Source organism: Leptonychotes weddellii, chromosome 14 (assembly GCF_054177405.1).
Source record: "Leptonychotes weddellii isolate Sample4059 chromosome 14, ASM5417740v2, whole genome shotgun sequence".
NCBI classification, from domain to species: Eukaryota; Metazoa; Chordata; class Mammalia; order Carnivora; family Phocidae; genus Leptonychotes; species Leptonychotes weddellii.
In genome coordinates this window covers 71,495,441-71,516,255 of record NC_138382.1, presented here as the reverse complement: position 1 = coordinate 71,516,255, position 20,815 = coordinate 71,495,441, and the positions used below count along the sequence as shown (strand labels likewise).

At 44.7% G+C, this 20,815-nt stretch overlaps 1 protein-coding gene across 6 annotated transcripts in view; it reads right to left on the bottom strand.

Moving 5' to 3' along the window:
- Nucleotides 1-187: 187 nt before the first annotated feature.
- RABEPK (Rab9 effector protein with kelch motifs) overlaps nt 188-20,815 on the bottom strand; it is a 25,675-nt gene continuing 5,047 nt past the window's right edge. Inside the window, exons 1-8 of one of the 6 annotated variants that reach the window (XM_081803597.1) lie at nt 19,454-19,519; nt 17,460-17,518; nt 14,634-14,791; nt 11,155-11,307; nt 6,724-6,885; nt 3,813-3,962; nt 1,148-1,297; nt 188-663 (exon numbers count right to left, since the gene is read on the bottom strand). In XM_081803597.1, the coding sequence (XP_081659723.1) occupies nt 371-663; nt 1,148-1,297; nt 3,813-3,962; nt 6,724-6,885; nt 11,155-11,307; nt 14,634-14,791; nt 17,460-17,512 (1,119 nt within the window). In that variant the 5' untranslated portion in view covers nt 17,513-17,518; nt 19,454-19,519 and the 3' untranslated portion in view covers nt 188-370. Of the gene's footprint in view, nt 664-1,147; nt 1,298-3,812; nt 3,963-6,723; nt 6,886-11,154; nt 11,308-14,633; nt 14,792-17,369; nt 17,519-19,453; nt 19,520-20,815 lie in introns of those variants that run through there. The other 5 variants (XM_081803594.1, XM_081803595.1, XM_081803598.1 and 2 more) reach the window with 5 other exon arrangements.

Sequence of the window (20,815 nt, the reverse complement as noted above, 5' to 3'; positions counted from 1 at the left end):
TATACAGCCTAATTCCGCAACATTTTGGGGGTCAATTTTTTTTTAAAGATTTTATGTAATCTCTACACCCAATGTGGGGCTTGAATTTACAACCCTGAGATCAAGCGTCACATGCTCTACTGACTAAGCCAGCCAGGTGCTCCTCTGTGATCAATATTCTGAAGCAATCACACTTACTTAGGCTGTATTGCTGGTAAAACCCTTTTAATAGAAGTTTTTGCACTTGGGCTATCCATTTTTTCACCTACCAAAGTAGGTAAGAGCAAGAGGGCTACATGTATAGTGCAAAAAATATTTTGGAGGTACAAAACAGCTAAGGTTTCATTTAACTTTCCTGAAAGTTTGTCATTTAATAAAAATGTAGAATTTATTAGTCAACTACAGTCACAATACAGTCATTATAGATTTCCCCTTCTGTATTCATCCCGCCAAACACAAAACAGAGCAATGTGTCTGTCTGACTTTCCTCATGTAAATCACCACCTTGGGTCACTCCTTTTTTGGTGGACTCCCCTTTCTCTGTATCACAGTTTAGAGTGACAGAATTTGAATCTTCTTTCTCAGAAGTACACATCACTGGCCATGGAATGACACACATGGAATGATCCAATCGTCCAGGGGGTAGAAAAGTATCAAATTTAAGCAAGGTCCAATGCTGCTTTTCTATGTTAGAGAAAAGACAAATATACAAAGACTCTGTGTTAAGACATTTCCAGAAATGCTCAGTGATTTGCTGTATCAGCCCTAACAGAAATAGGAAATAATAAAAAAAAAAAATCTGGGGCGCCTGTGTGGTGCAGCTGGTTAGGCATCCGACTCTTGGTTTTGGCTGAGGTCCTATTTTCAGGGTTGTGAGATCGAGCCCTGCATCTGGCTCCGCACTCAGTGTGGAGTCGGCTTGGGATTCTCCCCCTCCCTCTGCCCCTCCCGTTCTTGCTGTCTCTCTTTCTCTAAAATAAATAAATCTTAAAAACAAAAAACAAAAAACTAATGGCAGTGTTACTGCTTCCATGATGTCATTCATTCCCTAGAAGTTTGGTTTTCATTCCTTTGGATTTAGATGTGGAGGGAAAAGCCAAAGCACTGTAATACTTTTCAAAGAATGGTCACATCTGTTGAAAGACCCACAGTGAACACACCTGCTCACCTATGTGATACTGGTACATTGTATCCAGGGCTCCTGTGGGAGTCATCCCTCCAAAGACATACAGGTGTTTCCCCACAGCCACAGCTGAGTGGGCAGCACAGCCTGTGGGAGATGCCCCAGTGGGACTTAGCTTCTGCCACTTCATGTCACCTGCCAAGAGAAAGAGAGCGGGTACAATGTGACCTAGAATATGGACTCCACCTTACCTGTCAGACTCCTGCAGTGCGCAAACCAATCACTGAAGGTCATTCGCTAAGCATTCTGGGAGGTAATACAGCAAGGTTTAAGGGGCACAGAAATTACTTGGGGGAGCTTCAAATTCTGTTTGGGTGTCCAGGGAGGGAGGAGGACCTCAGTAGTCTATAGTTTTAGCAAGCGTCTCAGGTGATTCTGATATAAGTGGTCTTTGGAGCACACTGAATAATAGGATATTATCTTTGGTGACTGTCACCATTTACTAATTTGGAGCCCGGAAGGAGTTGAGTTCCATGTCTGTGTGTGCACGTTTTAAATACTAGCAGTTCCAGGGCGCCTGGGTGGCTCAGTTGGTTAAGCGACTGCCTTCGGCTCAGGTCATGATCCTGGAGTCCCGGGATCGAGTCCCGCATCGGGCTCCCTGCTCAGCGAGGAGCCTGCTTCTCCCTCTGACCCTCCCCCCTCTCATGTACTCTCTCTCATTCTCGCTCTCTCAAATAAATAAATAAAATATTTGAAAAGAAAAAAATAAATACTAGCAGTTCCTTAGAAAGCAACTTTATGAGTGCTGGCTAGGCACTTTAAAGATTTTGCTTGCTCACAACAGTCCTCTGAAACTGCTATTACTTCTGCCTACTCTCTTTTTACTGGTGAAGAAATAGAATCAAAGAGGGAGACACTTGTCCAAGATCAAACAGCCAGCAAGAGGCACAGCTAGCCTGATACTCGGGTCTGATGCTAGAACCTGTGTTCTCCACACTGTAAGGTGTTGCCTCAAGCACCTGCTCCCAACCTATTTCTGCAAGGATATTTGCATCTTTTCAAACAAGCATTGAAATAGGGAGGCATGATATTATTGGATTTTAGGTTTAGAGAATTACCAGGGTAGGAAAGGAAGAGAAAGAGCCAGAAAGTAGTTCCTCAGCTGAGGGAGTAGGAGTTTCTTTTTTAAAATACGCATTAAGGAGTGCCTGGGTGGCTCAGTAGTTAAGCGTCTGCCTTCGGCTCAGGTCATGATCCCGGGGTCCTGGAATCAAGCCCTGCATCGGGCTCCCTGCTCCGCGGAAAGCCTGCTTCTCCCTCTCCCACTCCCCCTGCTTGTGTTCCCTCTCTTGCTGTGTCTCCCTCTGTCAAATAAATAAAATCTTAAAAAAATATATGCCTTAAAACCCCAGTTGAGGGGCGCCCAGGTGGCCCAGTCGGTTAGTATCTGCCTTTGGCTCAGGTCATGATCCCAGCGTCCTGGGATCAAGCCCTGTGTCTGGGTCCCTGCTTAGCAGGGAGCCTGCTTCTCCCTCTCCCTCTGCCCCTCCCCCATCCCCCCGCTCGTGCTCTCACTCTTTCACTGTTGAAAAAATAAAGTCTTTTAAAAAATAAACAAATAATTTAAAAATAAAATCCCAGTTGACCACTGCAAGGAACACTTCTGTGAAGATATTTTCCATCTGTCAATTCAAGGCAGGGGCCCAGCATCTCAGAGTTGGAAGGGAGATCACCCAACCTAGCCAAAACAAGAATCCCAGCCAGTGTCACCTAGCCTCAGATGTCACCAAACCAGAGAATCCATTGTTGGGCAAGGTAGCCCAATACACTACATAGCAGTTCTCGTGCCTTCTGCCCACTGTTCCAATTCTTGTAGTCTAAAGTAACGCAAAAGATGTTCATTTGTTTGTCCATTCAAGATACACACTCATCATCCTCAATCTACCAGACACTGTGTTAAGTGCTGGAAATATACTGGAAAACAAAAGAGACATAGCCCCTGACCTAAGGAAGCTCACAGTCTGAAAGAATGACTCAGAATAAGTGGAGGATCTCTATGACACATCAGCCCTTCAGACCCTTAGAGACAATTCTCATATTCTCCCTAACTTTCCTCTTCCTGGTGTGTGTGTGTGTGTGTGTGTGTGTGTGTGTTTAAGATTTATTTATTTGAGAGAGAGAGGGAGAGCACAGAAGGAGAAGCAGACTCCCCGCTGAGCAGAGAGCCCCATGTGGGACTCAATCCCAGGACCCTGAGATCATGACTTGAGCCGAAGGCAGATGCTTAACTGACTGAGCCACTGAGGCACCCTTCTTCCCGGTGTTTTCAACCATTTACCATGGCAATTCTGGTCACCAACCTCCAGACACACTCGAAGTTGTCCATGCCCCTCATGGGCATAGGGTTAGTCGTTGATGCCAGCCAGGGAATCCAGTCAGGGAACACAAAGCATAATGAATTTTAATGAAAGAGTAGGGTTGTTGGAAGCATAAGAGATAATTAATGGCTGTGTACATAGCAAGTACTCAGAAAGGGATTGCTTTCCTTGGTATTATTATTATTATTCAGGCCACATTTGACAGAAATCTAGCCAAGATTCTGCTGACTGGCCAAGGTACCCACACTTATGAGCAAAGCTATATTCTATCAAAGCATATTTTATTTAATTTTAAGCAGACAAGCCCCCATGCCCTCTACCCTACTTACTTATATCAATGCAATGGAGATCATCATAGAATTTGTCCCCTGCCAAGCCTCCATGGATGAAGAGCTTTGTCCCTGCTGCCACCATCACATGACCATGCCGGGGGGATGGAGGTTTTCCAAGTGTCTCTGGCTGTGACCAGGTCAGAGTGTCTAGAAAAGTAAATTCATTGACATCAGATGAAAAAGCTAGGAAGAACATGAGAAACAGACCCAAGCTTCATTTCCCAGCAAGCAGAGATGCTCAAAGCAGAAAGTGACCTTGGGGTCATTCACTCCAACGTGCCAACCCAATCCAGGCCTCCCTTCTCCTACAGCCTGTACAGCCTCGGCCTGAACACTTCCGGGGCTGGAGAATTCACTACCTAACAGGCCTGCCCTCTCTACAGGGCATTAGGAGACTATTCCTTGCTTTGACCTGGAACTGCCCCGGAGTTCAAAAGAATGAGTCTGCTTCTTCCCTTACGGGCCTTCAGTCTTCCTTTTTCAAGACGATATCTTTAATTGATTTGCTGGAAGCATGGGGGAAAAAAAGGACTACTTTGGAAGTTAGCAGGGCCTGCTAAAGTGGCAGTATAGGGTGAGAGTCAGAACACAAGGCATGGAGTTAAAACTGGCTCATTTCACTGAATAACTTTGTGGCCTTGCACCAGTGAATTCCTTAAGCTCTAGTTTTTACAGTTGTAAAATGGGGATAAAGATACTACCTAGCTCTCAGGGTTAAAGTATGGACTAAATGGGATGATGTACATAAAGCACAGGCTCAGAGGAAGCACTCAGTGCATGAGAGTTTGTGTTAGAATTACTGTTTGTGCCTGAAGATTGTGCATGGAGCCCCACTGTTCGAAGGAATACAGTTTGAAATAATCTGAAAAAGGTTTATGCACAAACACATTCATCACAGCATTGTTTGTAATAGAGAAGAACTGAAAATAGCTTCAGTGCACCAACAGGTGACTGGTTGTTATTGCTACAGTCAAGATAGAATACTATGTATTTACTAAAAATGTTGATAATTGAGGCACCTGGCGGGCTCAGTCAACAGTGCATGGGACTCTTAATCTCAGGGTCAGTTCAAGCCCTACATTGGGCGTGGAGCCTACTTAATACAAACAAATAAATAAAAATATTGAAGACTTCATGATCACAGGGGAAGTGCTTAAGTGAAAAATATAGGATACAATATTACATGTAGAATTATCTCTGCTATTTTTAAAGATTTTATTTATTTTATTAAGTAAACTCTACCCCCAATGAGTGCCATGCTCTACCAACTGAGCCAGCCAGGTGCCCCATCTCTGCTATTAAAAAAAAAAAAAAGGGCGCCTGGGTGGCTCAGTTGGTTAAGCGACTGCCTTCAGCTCAGGTCATGATCCTGGAGTCCCTGGATCGAGTCCCGCATCGGGCTCCCTGCTCTGCAGGGAGTCTGCTTCTCCCTCTGACCCTCCCCCCTCTCATGTGCTCTCTCTCATTCTCTCTCTCATATAAATAAATAAAATCTTTAAAAAAAAATAAAAAAATAAAAAATAAAAAGATTGGATGGAAACACACTGAAATCTTAATACTTTGGGAGTGATAGTATTATATATATATGTACATACAGTATACATATATATACATACATTTTCTTCCTCATTCCTTAGAGTTTCATGTATTCAAAACCAACATTATTTAACATTTTAAAAACTGCCTTAAAAGATTTGCAAAGCCCATTCTTTCAGGAAAGAGAAAAGTCATACTGTGATGTGTCTTCATTCTTCTAATTTTACTTTGTAAGTTTGAAATTTTGCTTATTACATCTTCTCAAAAAAAGGGCTGCATCTCTCGTGAAAAACACACATGAAAACTATTTTTGTCACATGTTATTTGTAAATTGTTATTCATAAATGCCCACTAGTAAGAGGAAGAAATGCAAATAAATGCTCCTTACACAAAATCCTGGCAAGAGGTCTCATAATTCTAAATGTTTGCATCATTTTCACCCAGTAATTCCACTCCATCTCCTCCATATAAATGTTTGTAATACATAAAAAATTAATGTATATGTTCACTGCAACACTGTCAGCAAAAAGCCAATCAGTAGGAAAATGAATGAATGAATGAATAAGGAATACCCACAGGATATGCTCTGCAAGGAAATTGGTACTGACTTAGAAGACATCCATGATGTGTTATTAAATGGAGGGACCGTTAACAGTTCATATTCCTGAGGTGCTCCCTATATGCCAGGCACTGTGCTAGGCACTATATCATATTATCTCATTTAATCTTTCCAGCTCTTTTTAGTAGGCACTATTACTATCTCTATTTTACAGATCAGCAAACTAAGACCTAGAGAGATTAACTAATCAAAAGTAATCCAGAAAGTATGTGTCAGATCTGGTCCTGCATCCAGGCTAGGTGGCTTCGAAATACATGCTTTCAGCTCCTGAGATTTAGCCTCACCCCTGCCTAAGTAAGCTGTAGAACGGTATTTATAATCTGATCCCATGTATGTGTTTTAAGGTTTCTATATTATTTCAAAATTCACAGAAAATTCATAAATGTCCATTTACACATAAAAGTATGACTTAGAAATGCATAGGCAAGTCTGGAAGGAGACATCAGGAACTGCTAAGAGTTTTTCCCTCTGTTTGGGGAGGGGGAAGGAAAGGCTAAAGGGGAAACTTTCACTTTTTTTGCTTTATAAATTACGCTGTTTAAATATTTTAAATTGATCATTTATACCTTTTTAAATGCACATGTTGCTGTGAGAGGAACATATTAGCTAAGGGACACGTCAAAGACATCTAGAAGTGAGACACTCTGACAAAGTGTCATTTTCTATCCCCTGCCTCCTACATCAGGTAAGCTGTAGGCTGGGGTGGCTCTGACCTGGTTAAGTGGCAGCCCCAAGGGACCCGCCAGTCCATACTTGCGTCAAACACATGCAGCTTCACATCCTGCACAGGCTGGGCACCTCTCTCTCCGCCCCCAAAGACATACAGCTGGTTTCCAATGGCTGCAGAGGATGTGTGAAATGTTCTTGGAGATGGTGGAGGGCTGGTCACCTCTGGCATGGTCCAAGTCCTCGTTTCTGGTCCAGAGAGAGAAGGCAGGCACCTAAAATATGCAGGCTGATGGACCTCTGATCTTGACTCTGAGGCTAGGCAGGGTTACCTTCCACACCCCCAACCCCAACGGGGACAGCAGAGGTCCAGGTAAGTAGGGTTCTTGTGCCAGCGAAGTCAAGGCGGAGTAGCAGGGGATACTGAGAATTTTCCCAGATTGAGTCAAATCCCCAAGATTGAAAAGTCACACACACAATTAAGAATGAGGTTGATTTGTTTTTGGAGATCTTCCTTCAAACATCCTCTCTAAACGCTCTTCTCCTTTGTTCACTTCCCTGCCCTAGGCCCATTCAGAGGAGCCCAACACCTGCTAAAATTCTCCCCACTAGAGGCTAGAACTAAATGTGCCCAATTTCCCAGAACACATGGCCATTAAAAGAAAATAGACAAAGCAATCACAGTGTCAGCAGTAATAATAATAGCTCCTTCTAAATAGTATGTGCTGGGCGCCTGGGTGGCTCAGTTGGTTAAGCGACTGCCTTCCGCTCAGGTCATGATCCTGGAGTCCCGGGATCGAGTCCCGCATCGGGCTCCCTGCTCGGCGGGGAGTCTGCTTCTCCCTCTGACCCTCCTCCCTCTCATGCTCTCTATCTCTCATTCTCTCTCTCACAAATAAATAAAAAAAATAAAAATAAAAATAATTAAATTAAATTAAAAAAAAAATAGTATGTGCTAAGTAGATATTAGTTTCTCCATTTTACAGATAAGGGAACTGAAGCAGAGACAGATGAAGTCATTTGTTTAAAGTGATATGGCTAAGGGCGCCTGGCTGCCTCAGTCAGTGGAGTGTGCAACTCTTGATCTTGGGGTTGTGAATTTGAGCCCCATGCTGGATGTAGAGATTTACTTAAAAAATAAAATCTTAAATAAAATAAAGTGACATGGCTAATAAATGGCTGAGTTGGGATTCAGATTCCATTTGGATAACACCAAGATCTACGTATTTTCCACTCTTCTGACTTGAGAATAAAATTTAGCCACCTGGGGGAGGTGCAAAGAAGCTTCTCTCTTTTTAGAATACAGCATGAGTTTTATAGAAACAGATGCATTAATCAAGCACCTTCCTTGTGCAGAATCACTGTCCTTAGCATTCTGTCTATCATCCCCACTTAACTCTAGGAGGTGGCTGGAGAGCATCCTCATTTTGCAGATGAGGGAACTGAAGCTCAGAAAATTTAAATCCTTCCCCCCAGGTCACAGCGCTTGTGAGTAGCAGAGCAGGGGTTTGAACTCAGATCTGTCAAGACTCCCCCACTCGCGCCACCACAGCACACCAGGAATTATTTCTTGCCTGGGAAATTCTGTGCCTTTTGTAAAGGTCTTCATTCAGCATATACAGAGTGCCACAGGAAGCATCTGTAATATGTATGGGACTCAAACATGAACCTCGAGACGAAACAAGTCTCAGCCTATATCCAAAGCAAAATGTAATTCTCTCTAGAGCTATGGATCTTGGGGAGCTTTTGGATCTTAAGGGGAGTTAGAAGGTGCACAACCTCAGGGATCAGAAGATCCTGAGATTGTGTCGCTCCCAAGTCAAAACACTAGCACAAATAGTCACAAAGGAGTCCTAAGCCATTTGACAGACTGGCCTTAGTAACAAAATAGCTAACGATTCACATTTTTCATATTTCTCGGGCATGGTGTCAAATTATACTTTCTAGGAGAGGAAAGGGATCTGGTAGAAAATCAACTCCTCTGACAGAGGCTTCCCAAATTCTCTGTATTTTATTCAAATGGATGCCATCATTGAAAATCAACAGGCCAGGGATCCAGAACTGATTTCCATCTGCCAAACCATAGCTATATGAATCACAACCACAATTATCGAGCATTAACTGTGTGCCAGGCATTGAGTAAATTTAAATCCTTGCCAAACTTAACGAGGTAAGAACTATGACTATCCCAATGTGATGAAAGACCAACTGTTTGCAAACAAGCATCTGATTGAGAGAGCCCTGGGCAAGAGCTGACTGTCATGTGAAAAATGTCAAGGGTGCTAATCGTTAACAAAATGTATATTTAAATAAATAGATACAAATTTGTTGGCCTATCAAATCAGCAGTGTTTAAAAATGATAAATTAGGGGGCGCCTGGGTGGCTCAGTTGGTTAAGCGACTGCCTTCGGCTCAGGTCATGATCCTGGAGTCCCGGGATCGAGTCCCGCGTCAGGCTCCCTGCTCAGCAGGGAGTCTGCTTCTCCCTCTGACCCTCCTCCCTCTCATGCTCTCTGTCTCTCATTCTCTCTCTCTCAAATAAATAAATAAAATCTTTAAAAAAAAATGATAAATTAAGGGGTGTCTGGCTGGCTCAGTCAGGTAGACCATGCGACTCTTGGATCTCAGGGTTGTGAGGTCAAGCCCCACATTGGGCACAGAGATTACTTAAAAACAAAATCTTGGGGCACCTGGATGGCTCAGTTGGTTAAGCATCCGACTCTTGATTTCAGCTCAGGTCTTGATCTCAGGGTTGTGAGTTCAAGCCCATGTGAGTTTGAGCCCCATGTTCAAGCCCCCCGTTGTGAGTTCAAGCCCCATTAAAATTAATAAATAAGGGGCGCCTGGGTGGCTCAGTTGGTTAAGCGACTGCCTTCGGCTCAGGTCATGATCCTGGAGTCCCGGGATCGAGTCCCGCATCGGGCTCCCTGCTCGGCAGGGAGTCTGCTTCTCCCTCTGACCCTCCTCCCTCTCATTCTGTCTGTCTCAAATAAATAAATAAAATCTTGAAAAAAAAATTAATAAATAAAATATTTAAAAAAAAGATAAATTCAGTGCCAGTCAGGAGTGAAAATTCACTACTGATCATAGCTGAAGAGAGCAGTTGGAAAATTCTGGAGAGCAATTGGGTAGCATGTAGCAAAAGTTTTTTAGTTCTGGGCATGAATTCTAAGCAAATAATTGTCAAAGACTTCTGAACAAAGACGTTCACACTTTTGTTATTTATAATGGCAAAAATCTGAAAACAAACTAAATTATGGTATTATCACAAAATGGACTATCATGCAGCCACTAAAAGCGATGTTAAAGCAAAGTTAATAGGAAACCATTTCTACAGTAATTATGAAATTCAAAGGAAAAAGGTACAATAGTGTAGGAGTGAAATAGTATGAACTCAGACTTACAGAAATGCAGAGAAATAAAAGAAAGGAAGTATACAGAGAGGTTATCAATAGCCTGAATGTCACAGGATCGTGGATGTCTTTTGTCCACTTTACGCTTTTCAAATATTTTACAATGAATTATGTTTATAAAGAGAAAACAACAAAAAAAATTTTAACTACAATTTTTAGCAAAAAGACAAATCCACCTCCCATGGTGGTTCAGGAACATCCTCTCAGGAGAGCTGTTCCTAAACTGCTTCGTCTGTGATAAAACTGCCAGTTACACTAGGCAGGAACTTTGCACTGTTTGGCTAAAAGAAACATAAAAGGAGGATCTAGGTCAGAGTTTCTTAACTTTGGCACTACCGGCATTTGAGCCTAGATAATTCGCTATTATGGGGGGCTGTCCTGTGTCTTACAGGATGAAGAGCAGCATCTCTGGCCTCTGCCCACTAGATGCCAGTAGCAGCCCCCCAGGCCCCGAGCTTGATCACCAAAAATGTGTCCAAACGTGGCCAAATGTCCCCTGGGGGACACAATTGCCCCCACTTGAGACCCCTTGATCTAGGTAACAGGTTCTAGGCTGGTTTAGTCACTGACTCCCTGGTGACTTTAGGAAACTCACTTCCCCTGGACTTGGGTCACCCACTTGGCATAGCTGTTCTTTGAAGTTTCTTCCAGCTTTGGGTTTTAAGAAGTTGATAATTGGACATGTTATGAGGTGCAGGGGGTGGGGGCGGGGTGGGGATGTAGTTCTGTTATTTTCGTATTCTTCCAGAAGTTAAAATTCCTATTTTCAGGCACCTGGGTGGCTTAGTCAGTTAAGCGTCCGCCTTCGGCTCGGGTCATGATCTCAGGGTCCTGGGATTGAGCCCCACATCGGGCTCCCTGCTCATTGAGGGGGGTCTGCTTCTCCCTCTCTCTCTCTAGCCCTCTCCCCCTCTTGTGCTCTCTCGCTTTCTCTCCCAAATAAATAAAATCCTTAAAAAAAATAAAAAATAAAAATTCTTATTTTCTATGAGGTCAGCAAAGTTAAACGAATTATTCAGGACAATCCAAATGAGTTTTGTTCCAGGAAATGGAATCGGATTTACTTCTTTATTTAGGTAAATAAAAATAACTTTTGGCTACTTACCAGGATTCAGAACTTGTAGGCAATTTCGATTTCCTGACTGGTCAGCACCTCCAAACACCCAGATGGTATGAGGTGCACAAGAGGGAATGAAGCTGGCATGCTCGTAACGGGGCAAAAGGCCCTCCGCGGCCGCCAAATCCCACCGGTGTGTTCCTAGAAGACATTTCACTCAGCCCCTGCATTGGAGCTGCCAATTGCTTCTATCAGTTGACAGCCTTAGGGGACAGTAGTGAGGAGAAAAGGGTCAAAGGCATAAGTGAACAACCATCAGGTCACTAACAGGGAATATGATCAAATTCTAAAAAGTTCTATAATAGAACTTCAGGGGCTGTCTGCCTAGTCCAGAAACCCTCCTCTAGGGAAACTGTCCCCGTTCTCCCAACCCCGGGGGTAGAGATCGCAGAAGACCTATTTGTACTACAACACCTTGGCTTTGATTGGGTCAAAGGTAGTCACTTGACCCAAAAGGGGTCAATCAGATCCTCCTTCCAGAGAAGTTGGAATTCAAACAGATTTCTGGATTTCTTCTATCATATGTGGAGAAGCAGCTAAAGCCAAAGTATGGAGAAGAGAAAAGAAACATCTACATAAAGAAGCAGATCTCTCATCTAGAACTAATGATGTAATGTATGGGGATTAACATAAGAATAAAAAAATTAAAAAAAAAAAAGAAGCAGATCTCCCCAGAGAGAGTGAGGGAGAAGGTAGATGGTTTCTGATGGCTTTCCAATTCGTATTTCTGCTCTTTCCTGAGGCTAGGCTGTGTTTCCCATGTTTGGATTCTTCCCCCCTTTTTTTTTTCCAGTTTAAGAGAGTTTCTATTACCTGCAACTAAACAATTTCTGGCTCAAACAGGTTCACAAACACCAAGGGGAGTAAGCTATTATCCCCATTTTACAGGACACTGAAGCCCAGACGGTTTAGACAGGTTAGCCAGGGTCACAAAGCTAGTACTAGGTCCCACCAAAGATGTACGTGAACTAGACAGTGAGTTTCTTGAGGGCTGGAAGAGATTTCACTTGCCTTTGATTTCCTACTGCCGGGTGTAGAAATTCAAATGCCTATGTAGGAGGGAACGTGGCAAATTGGGGGATGAGAACCCCACTGAGAAGCGGCATCTCTACTGTTGCCATGTAGACATGGAGGCCTAAGATGTCAGATCTCCCAAAATTATCAGGAGAAGCCAAACCATTTCCATTTTTATATGTAGACCCTTGCACATTCAGTTGGTGAACAACTTAGATTAAAACAGTAACAGCAACGTGACATGGACCCAACAAAACGTATATGTGGGCCACTGGTTTTCTTCAGCCCATTGTGTATAGCACAGAGTGGTCACTATTCATTCCTTCTTCATTCATTCATTCATCCATCAATCTATCCACCCAAATACTTAAAAAGCACCTACTCTGGGGGCACCTAGGTGGCTCAGTGGGTTAACCATCTGACTCTTGATTTTGGCTCAGGTCATGATCTCAAGGACAGGAAATTGGGCCCCAAGTGGGGCTCTGCACTCAGAGCACAGAGCCTGCTTAAAGAATCTCTCTTGCCCTCTCTCTCTGCGCCCCCCTTCTGTTTGTGCCCTCACTCTCTCTCTCTCTTAAAAAAAAAATTAATTTTTTAAAAAGCATACTCTGTGCCAGCCACTATGGTAGTGGCTGGGGATACAATGAATGGTGAATAATATAACTATGTTCCTTGTTTCCAAGGAGCTTATACTCTTGTGGGGAAGACAGACAAGATACAATCACATGTGATAAGGGTTGTGAAGGGGAATGGGAAAGTGAAGAATACTATGGAAATATAGAGGGCGGGTTATGACATTGTGATTTATATTAAGAAATATATATGTTATCTTTGTCAGTTCCAGGCACAGAGCTCTTAAAACCCTTGGAATTTCCCAAATTATAAGATTGAAAAAGGTGTCTTATGTAACAAGCTCCTGTCAAGCATACCTGGGTTTATGTTTATGGGGGGACTTCTGGAAAGCCCTAAGGATGGAGGCTGGTTGCCAGGGGAACCAACCATATGATCAGAAGGTTGGGACTTTCAGCCCCAGCCTCCCACCCCCACCTCTGGGAAGGGTAGGGGGGCTAGAGGTTGAATCAATCACCAATGGCCAGTAATTTAATCAATCATTCCTATGTAAAGAAGCCTCCAAAAAAACCCCAGGAGTTTGGAAAGCATCCAGGTTGGTAAACACATGGAGGTGCTGGTAGGATGGTGTACCTGTGGAGGATATGGAAGCTCTGTGCCCTTCCCCCATACCTTGCCCTATGCATCTCTTCCACCTGGCTGTTCCTGAGTTATATCCTTTTATAATAAACCAGTGATCTAGTAAGTAAACTATTTTCCCAAGTTCTGTGAGCCACTCCAGCAAATTAATGGAACCCGAGGAGGGGATCATGGGAATCTCTGATTTATACTTGGTAGGTCAGAAGCACAGGTAACGAACCGAACTTTCGAGTAGTGTCTGGAGTAGGGAAGGGATGGGAGAGTCGTATAGGACTGAGCCCTTCACCTGTGGGATCTGATGCTAAATCCTGGGGGATCTTGTCAGAACTGAATTGAGTTGGAGGACACTCAGCAGGTGCTGCAGAATTGCTTGGTGTGGGGAAAGATCCCCAGACATTTGGGGGCCAGAAATGAAGTACTGAGACTAGTGTCGAGAGGTACGAGTAGAGAAGGAACACAGAATGGTTTCTCCTTTCCAGTGATAGTGCTTAAACTAGTCCAGAAGTATCAGGCAAAGCTTTCTAATGGAAGTGATCATTAATCTGAGATTGGAAAGATGAATAGTAGCCAGGTGATAAGGAAAGGGAAGAGCCTTCCAAGCAGACGGAGCAGTATGTACAAAGGCTTGGAGACAGGAAATTCAGACATGTCCAAGGAACTGAAGGATACTCAGTGTAGCAAATGTGAGTTTGGGAGAGCCAAGAAATGAGTGGGGAAAGGCTTGAAACATGGGAGTGACATGGTCAGATTTGTATTTTAGACAATACTCTCTGGCTAGGTATAGAAAATGCATCATCCAGGGGTAAACTTGGAAGCAGTGAGACCAGAGAAGAGGCTGTTGGAATGTCTAATAGAGAAGCAATAATGCCTGGACTGAGGTAGTAGGCAATATGGACAGACAAGGTTGAAGATGGAGAGACTTAGGACTTGGTGATTTATTGGATATGTGGATAGAAGAGGAGGTCTCTTCCTCTGTCTCCCAGAGGAATATTTGATGAAGGAATGGTTGGATGTCCAGGGCTCTAAACAGACTCTGTGGCCCCCAAAAAGAAGGTATTGGTTGGGTGGATGTGTTCTAGAGGTCTGCTGAGACCTTAGGGACTTCTCAGTGATGTTCATTTTCTTAGAGGAGAACCCTGCTCTCTGGCCTGAACTGGTGTTCTTACGAATGCTCTCTTCATGTCCAGTAGCACCAGCTCTGCTCTCTGGCTACAAGGCACCTGCCCCGCATCTGCTGGTCTTACCCAGATCCATGGTGTGCACATCTGAGAAGCTCCTGTTTGGATCTGCTCCCCCAACAATGAAGACCTTCCCTCTCTTGGCGTCACCGACTGGGGGTAAATATGAACAGCTGTGGCCAACCCGAGCACAGGGGCTGTCTCCAGGGGGGGTCAAGGTGTACCTGCCAGAGGGAGGATGCATTCAGGAGACCCGGGCAGTGGTGTGTTCTTTCCACTCCTCATGAAATACTCCCCAGAATGAGGGCTCTCATACATACACATACACACTAAGTTGTATCCAGCAAAGCGGTGTTTTCCCGATTAATAACACTACCTTCCATTTGCACATAACCTTTGACTTTTCAGTTTTGTCACTACTTTTGTCTCACATTAAACTAATGGGGATGCACTGGACTAGTAACTGTCTCCATTGGGTGGGCAGGGAAACTGACAGCCAGAAAAGTTCAGTGGTGTGTCCTGGCACGAGATGGGAGTCATGAGTATGGTTTGTGAATTCAGGCAGACCAGGCGCAAGCCCCAGGTCAGATGCTTTCGAGATGTGTGACCCTTCAGAAGTCATTTAACCTTTCTAAACCTTCCTTAGTTTCCTCGTTTGTAAAATGAGGATGGCAGTAGTTCTTACCCGTGAAGGGTAAGAAAAGGTCTTGTAACAGAGCAGGAAGAGCTCAGTAAATGGTGGCTAGAGCTTCAGGTGCACTCACATAGGAATCTACTGTCCTAACGCTCTTTAGCCACTAGCCCGCGAGGCACTGTCAAGTAATATTCTCCAGGATGTATTGATTTTAAGAGCTTTCCCAGATTATTCATAATGCTTGAGTTGATGGAAGCCAGAGCTAGGACTCTGAAAAAACCAAATATAGGATCCATCCATCCCACTCTCTAAAGTTATTCTGAACACTGACTCTAAAAACATACTTCAAACTTCCTGGTTGGAAAAGAAAATTCTGTAGCTGTTTCAGACCCTGTCTCGTTAGACCTCTCTGGCATTTGGTAGTCCTGACTCTTCCTTCCTTCTCATACCTTTCTCCTTATCTGGTTCCCCACATCCCTTACTTTTGGTTCTCCACCCATCTTTCTGGCTGCTCTTTTCTGTTTCCTGGCTCTGACTCCACTCCCACTAGCCGTTTCCTGAGCCTCAGTACCCCTGGCTTCTCTTCCCTCCTCTACGTTCGCTTACCCTATCAAGTTCATCTGCACTGATGGTTTGTTTCAGTTACCACCCACCTATATATTCATCAGTGATTTCCAAGTCTCTATTTCTTTTCCAGATCTCTCTTCTGATGACCAGATTCACACATCCTATTATCACCTGAATGATTACTAACAACATACCATGCCTGCTGCTAACTCTGTTACAATCCTGGTTTCCCTTAATCTGCACAAAACCCCTTTGAGGACGGTACTGTTAACATCACCTGCTTTTTACAACTGAGGGCCCAAGACTTAGAAAGGTTAAATAACTTATCCAAGAGCACACAGCCACCCAGATACATGGTGAATAAGACAGAAAGTTCCTGCCTTCAGAGCCCTTACAGATTAGTTGGGAAGAGAAACATTAAACGGATGATTTCACAAATATCCATTTTATTTTAATTGTGCTGTAAAGGAGGACAAGGGAAATATTGCATGACAACATATCATAAGGGGACCTCACCCTATATAAGGAGAGATGGGAGAAGGAGGCGGTCAGAGAAGGCTTCCTGAAGAAACATCATTTGAACTGAGCTCTGAAGTATGAGTGGAAGTTAGCGGGGCAAAGAGAGGGATGAAAGATGGAGGGAAAGAGTGACCCCAGGTAGAGACCAGCACATACAGTACCAGCGTTTGCAGTGCAAGGCATGTTAAAGAAGAGAAAGAGAACAAAGGATGAGTTAGGGTACTTGAGGTTGGAAAGACAGGCAGGGACAGATCATGCAAGGTCCAATGGGCCATTTTAAGGACTCTGCTTTTTATCTTAAGATCGAAGAAGCACAAGGGGTGCCTGGGTGGCTCAGGTGGTTAAGCATCTGCCTTGGGCTTGGGTGATGATCTCAGGGTCCTGGGGTTGAGCCCTGCGTTGGGCTCCCTGCTCCGCGGGGAGCCTGCTTCTCCCTCTCCCTCTGCCCCTTCCCCCCTCCTCATGTGCTCACACTCTCTCTCTCTCTCCCAAATTAATAAATAAAACTTAAAAAAAAAAAAAAATCAGAGAGGCACAAAAGGGTTTTAAACCAGGGAATGCCAGGATCAGATTTATGTTGGCTGGAGAATAAGAGGGGACACCGGGAAGCCCAACTGAAAGACTCTCCTCCAAGGTCCTACAGAAGCACTGCCTTCTCCCTGAAGCCTTCTGTGAGCCCTGTTTCAGTACTGACCACAATTCCTCACCATCACCCGCTCAGTGCAGCCCAAGTGACGCCGAGACTATTCACCTTTGTACCTTCAGCACCTACATAGCAGCTGCCCGCCAGGCCAGTGTTAGCTGAATAAAGGGCTGGTTGAGCCAGCGGCCGAGAAACAGTAAGGCCAGTTTAATCCAAATCCACTTCCCTGAAAATCTTACAAGTGAGTCACAGCTTGAGGGAAGACACAGTGTTGGAGCTGAGGATGCCAGATGGTCAGTGCCTTACTCTTCCTAGCAAATGGATTTTAATAAAATCAACATCTCTCTGTGATAATTATTGCCCCACTATCTTTCCTCTGAAGACCCTTTCAGACAGTTTGAGTCTAATTACCAGCAACTACAGACAGTTTCATTCCTACCCTTTTTCATAGATGACCAAATATGTTAGTAAACTATGTAAAATGAAACAAAACTCATGCTTTTCTCTGTCTGACTCCTTCCTTACAGACCATGTTGCTTTCCTGGGCTTGCCTCCAGGCTCCAACACTGGTAGCAGCTTCATGGTGTCCTATGCATAAGAAAGAAAGGTACTTTTTAGACATTAATGATTATCTTCCACCTAAAACAGAACAAATCAAGTCACTTCCTTCCTTAAAAACTTTCCTTTTGATGTGCCACTTTCTAGGGCCTGATTAATTTGAATAAGCATTACCAACCCTTTGATATAAACTTATATTTGGGAGGCAAATATAACACAACTTTATTAACACAATTATAGAAGTTTTTGGCTAAAGTTTTCTGTGTGTCTGTGATTTTCAATTAAAAAAATTTTCGGGGGGGTTGGTGCCTGGGTGGCTCAGTCAGTTACGCGTCTGCCTTCAGCTCATGTCACGATCCCGGGGTCCTGGGATCGAGCCCCACATTGGGCTCTCTGCTCAGCAGGGTGTCTGCTTCTCCCTCTCCCTCTGCCTGCCGCTCCCCCTGCTTGGGTGCTCTCTCTCTCTCTCACTCTATCAAATAAATAAATAAAATCTTAAAAATTTTTTTTCCAGGGGTCATAAAATGTTCACGCTCATCAAAAGATAAAATGTTTTATGTTTTATTTATTTTTTTAAGGTTTATTATTTTTTAAAAAGATTTTATTTATTTATTTGACAGACAGCGAGAGTGGGAACACAAGCAGGGGCGGGGGAGAGGGAGAAGCAGACTCCCTGCTGAGCAGGGAGCAGGACATGGGGCTTAATCCCAGGACCCTGGGATCATGACCTGAGCCGAAGGCAGACGCCTAACGACTGAGCCACCCAGGCGCTCCAGGTTTATTTCTTTTAGTAAACTCTACACCAAACATGGGGCTCAAACTCATGATCCGGAGATCAAGAGTTACATGTTCTTCCAGCTGAGCCAGCCAGGCACCCCAAAAGATAAAATATTTTATTTATTTTTTAAAGATTTATTTGTTGGGGGGGGGGCAGAGGGAGAGGGAGAAAGAGTCCCAAGCTGACTCAGCCTGGAGTCTGATGAGTGGGCTGGATCCTACCACTCCAGAGATCACCACCGCAGCTGGAAACCAAGAGTTGAAGGCTTAACGGACTGTGCCACCCAGGCACTCCAAACAAAATATTTTAAAAGGCTGGGAAATACTGAACTCTGGGATAAATCCTGGCCTCAGCATGGCATTGAAATCCTTCTGGACTCAACCTTCTTCTCAGGAACTCAGCTCCACAGTTTCTTGCTATAGTGAGCTATTCTTGCTATATTTGTTGTTTCTAACATGGCAGGCCCTTTCATATCTTGCATCTTGTGCTACTTCCCCTACCTGAAATGTCCCTTCCCTTCTTGTCAACTAGGAAACTCCCAGTGAACCTCCAAAGCCCAGTTCAAATGTCCCCCCAGCTTCTCAGTATAACCTTCCCTGATTTGTTGCTTTCCATTTACATCCTCAAGTTACTTCCTTCTCCCTCTGAAGGTTATCTATCAAGCCACCATCATTGCAGGGATCACCCTGAATGTAATTATCTATTTAAAGGTCTCTAGATTCGATTCTAGACTAAATTCCAACAGAGGTGGGCCTCTCAGATTCATTTAGAGAACCTACCAATGGGCTCAGCTTAGAGTAGAACTGAGGGATGAGTGAATGAAGAAAGAAAATGGATGAGATTTCTGGGCGATAAATGGATAAATCCAACCTTTGGCCTAAGCCCCTGGCCACGGTCCCCAAAACCCAGTGGGGTAAACTTCGCATGGGCGGGGACTTCCTACAGCCACCCCTGCCAGTCCCATCCCCCAGTCCCATCCCCGCGTGGCAGCGATAGAGGATAGGAGTCAGGGTCGTGAGAGCACAGACTGGTTCCTTTCCGTCAATGTGGCCGGGCCGGAGTCCGATCACGCCCTCCCCAGGGCTCTCCACCCGGTCAGGGGCCACTACCCTAAAGGATGCGACCGCCCCCGCCCAGGATAGCGTGAGACCCACCGGCCGGAGAACCCCAGACCCGGACCGCATTACCTGCGGCAGCTTAGGACGGTCCCGGGCTGTGGCTCCGCCCCTAACATGGGCGGGGCTTGGGCCGTCGCCCCGCCCCCAGACCCGGAAGAGGGCGACGGCCAACCGCTCTCCGGCTCTCGATTCCCAGGACCCGGCCTCCAGGGCGCGCCCTTGGAACGGGACCGGGAGAGCTCCCCCCGTCGCCAGCCCGGAGAGTCGGCCAGGCTGTGCGTGTCCCGGGAACCAAACAGGCCGGCGGTCCCTGGAGCCGGTCCTCCCCAGCGGAGTGAATAAGCCAGGGCTACTTGGAAACGATTTACAAGCGAAATGCCGGGGGTTGGGCGTCCACTTGGACGACCCAAATTCCTTCGGCAGCAGGACTAGGGTATTTTCAGTTCCAGCGGCTGTTGGAAATGGTTTTTTGAAAGGGAGAGTTAAAGATGCTTTCCTAGGTGTGAAATCTCCCTGCGCGGTCCTTAGGCCACTTCAACCTTTGGCGCCTTAAACAGCTGACTCATTCCATAATTAGCGTTTGTGACTATGGCAGGCACTATGCCGAACCAAATGTGGCCCCCGGCCTACTGGAGTTTACAGTCTAACTTAGAGAGAGAGAGATTAAACAGAAAAACAAATAACTAGGTACATTTGCAAAAAGTGCAAGGAATAAAAAGTTCATCAATGAGAGTATTCTTGGGGAAGTTACCTTTCTCTGGGCTTCAGTGTCACCCATCTGGAATATGGAGCTGATAAGATTTCTGTCACAAGGTTATGGTGGGGGAAGACATGAGCTAATGAATATAAAGTGCTCAGTGGCTGGCACAGAGTTGGTCTTCTGTAGAGTGTAATGCTATTCCTAGCTATAAATGAAGTTTAGACACCAGTCCTGAGTTAGACTGCTCATTTGCCTTACCTCTGGTCTCCATAACCATAGGTTCCCTGAAGCTTTCCCGAAAATGGAGAGGTGGCTCACCCATGTCTATGTTCCAGGAACCCCACAATTATTTGGGAAGACTAGGCCAGTTGTTGTGTCTTAGGAAATAGAAGAAAAAGCTAAGGAAAGAGACCAGAGGAGCTCCTCAAGTAATAGAACCATGGTACCCTAGTGGGAACCAGACAGACATGCTTGGGTTCAAATCCAGGCTCCAGCACTAACCATGTAACCCTGACATTTGGCAAGTCCATTAGCTTCTCTGAGCCCCAGTTTCCTCATCTCTAGAATGGGGATAGTAATACCTTGAATACCAGTTCTTGAAATTATAACAGGAATTTACTGACAAAGTGGAATTTGAGGTCTGCAGCTCTCCTCACTGCTCAGATATCCTCTTTCAAACACCTGGAGTCTTGGGGCGCCTGGGTGGCTCAGTTGTTAAGCGTCTGCCTTGG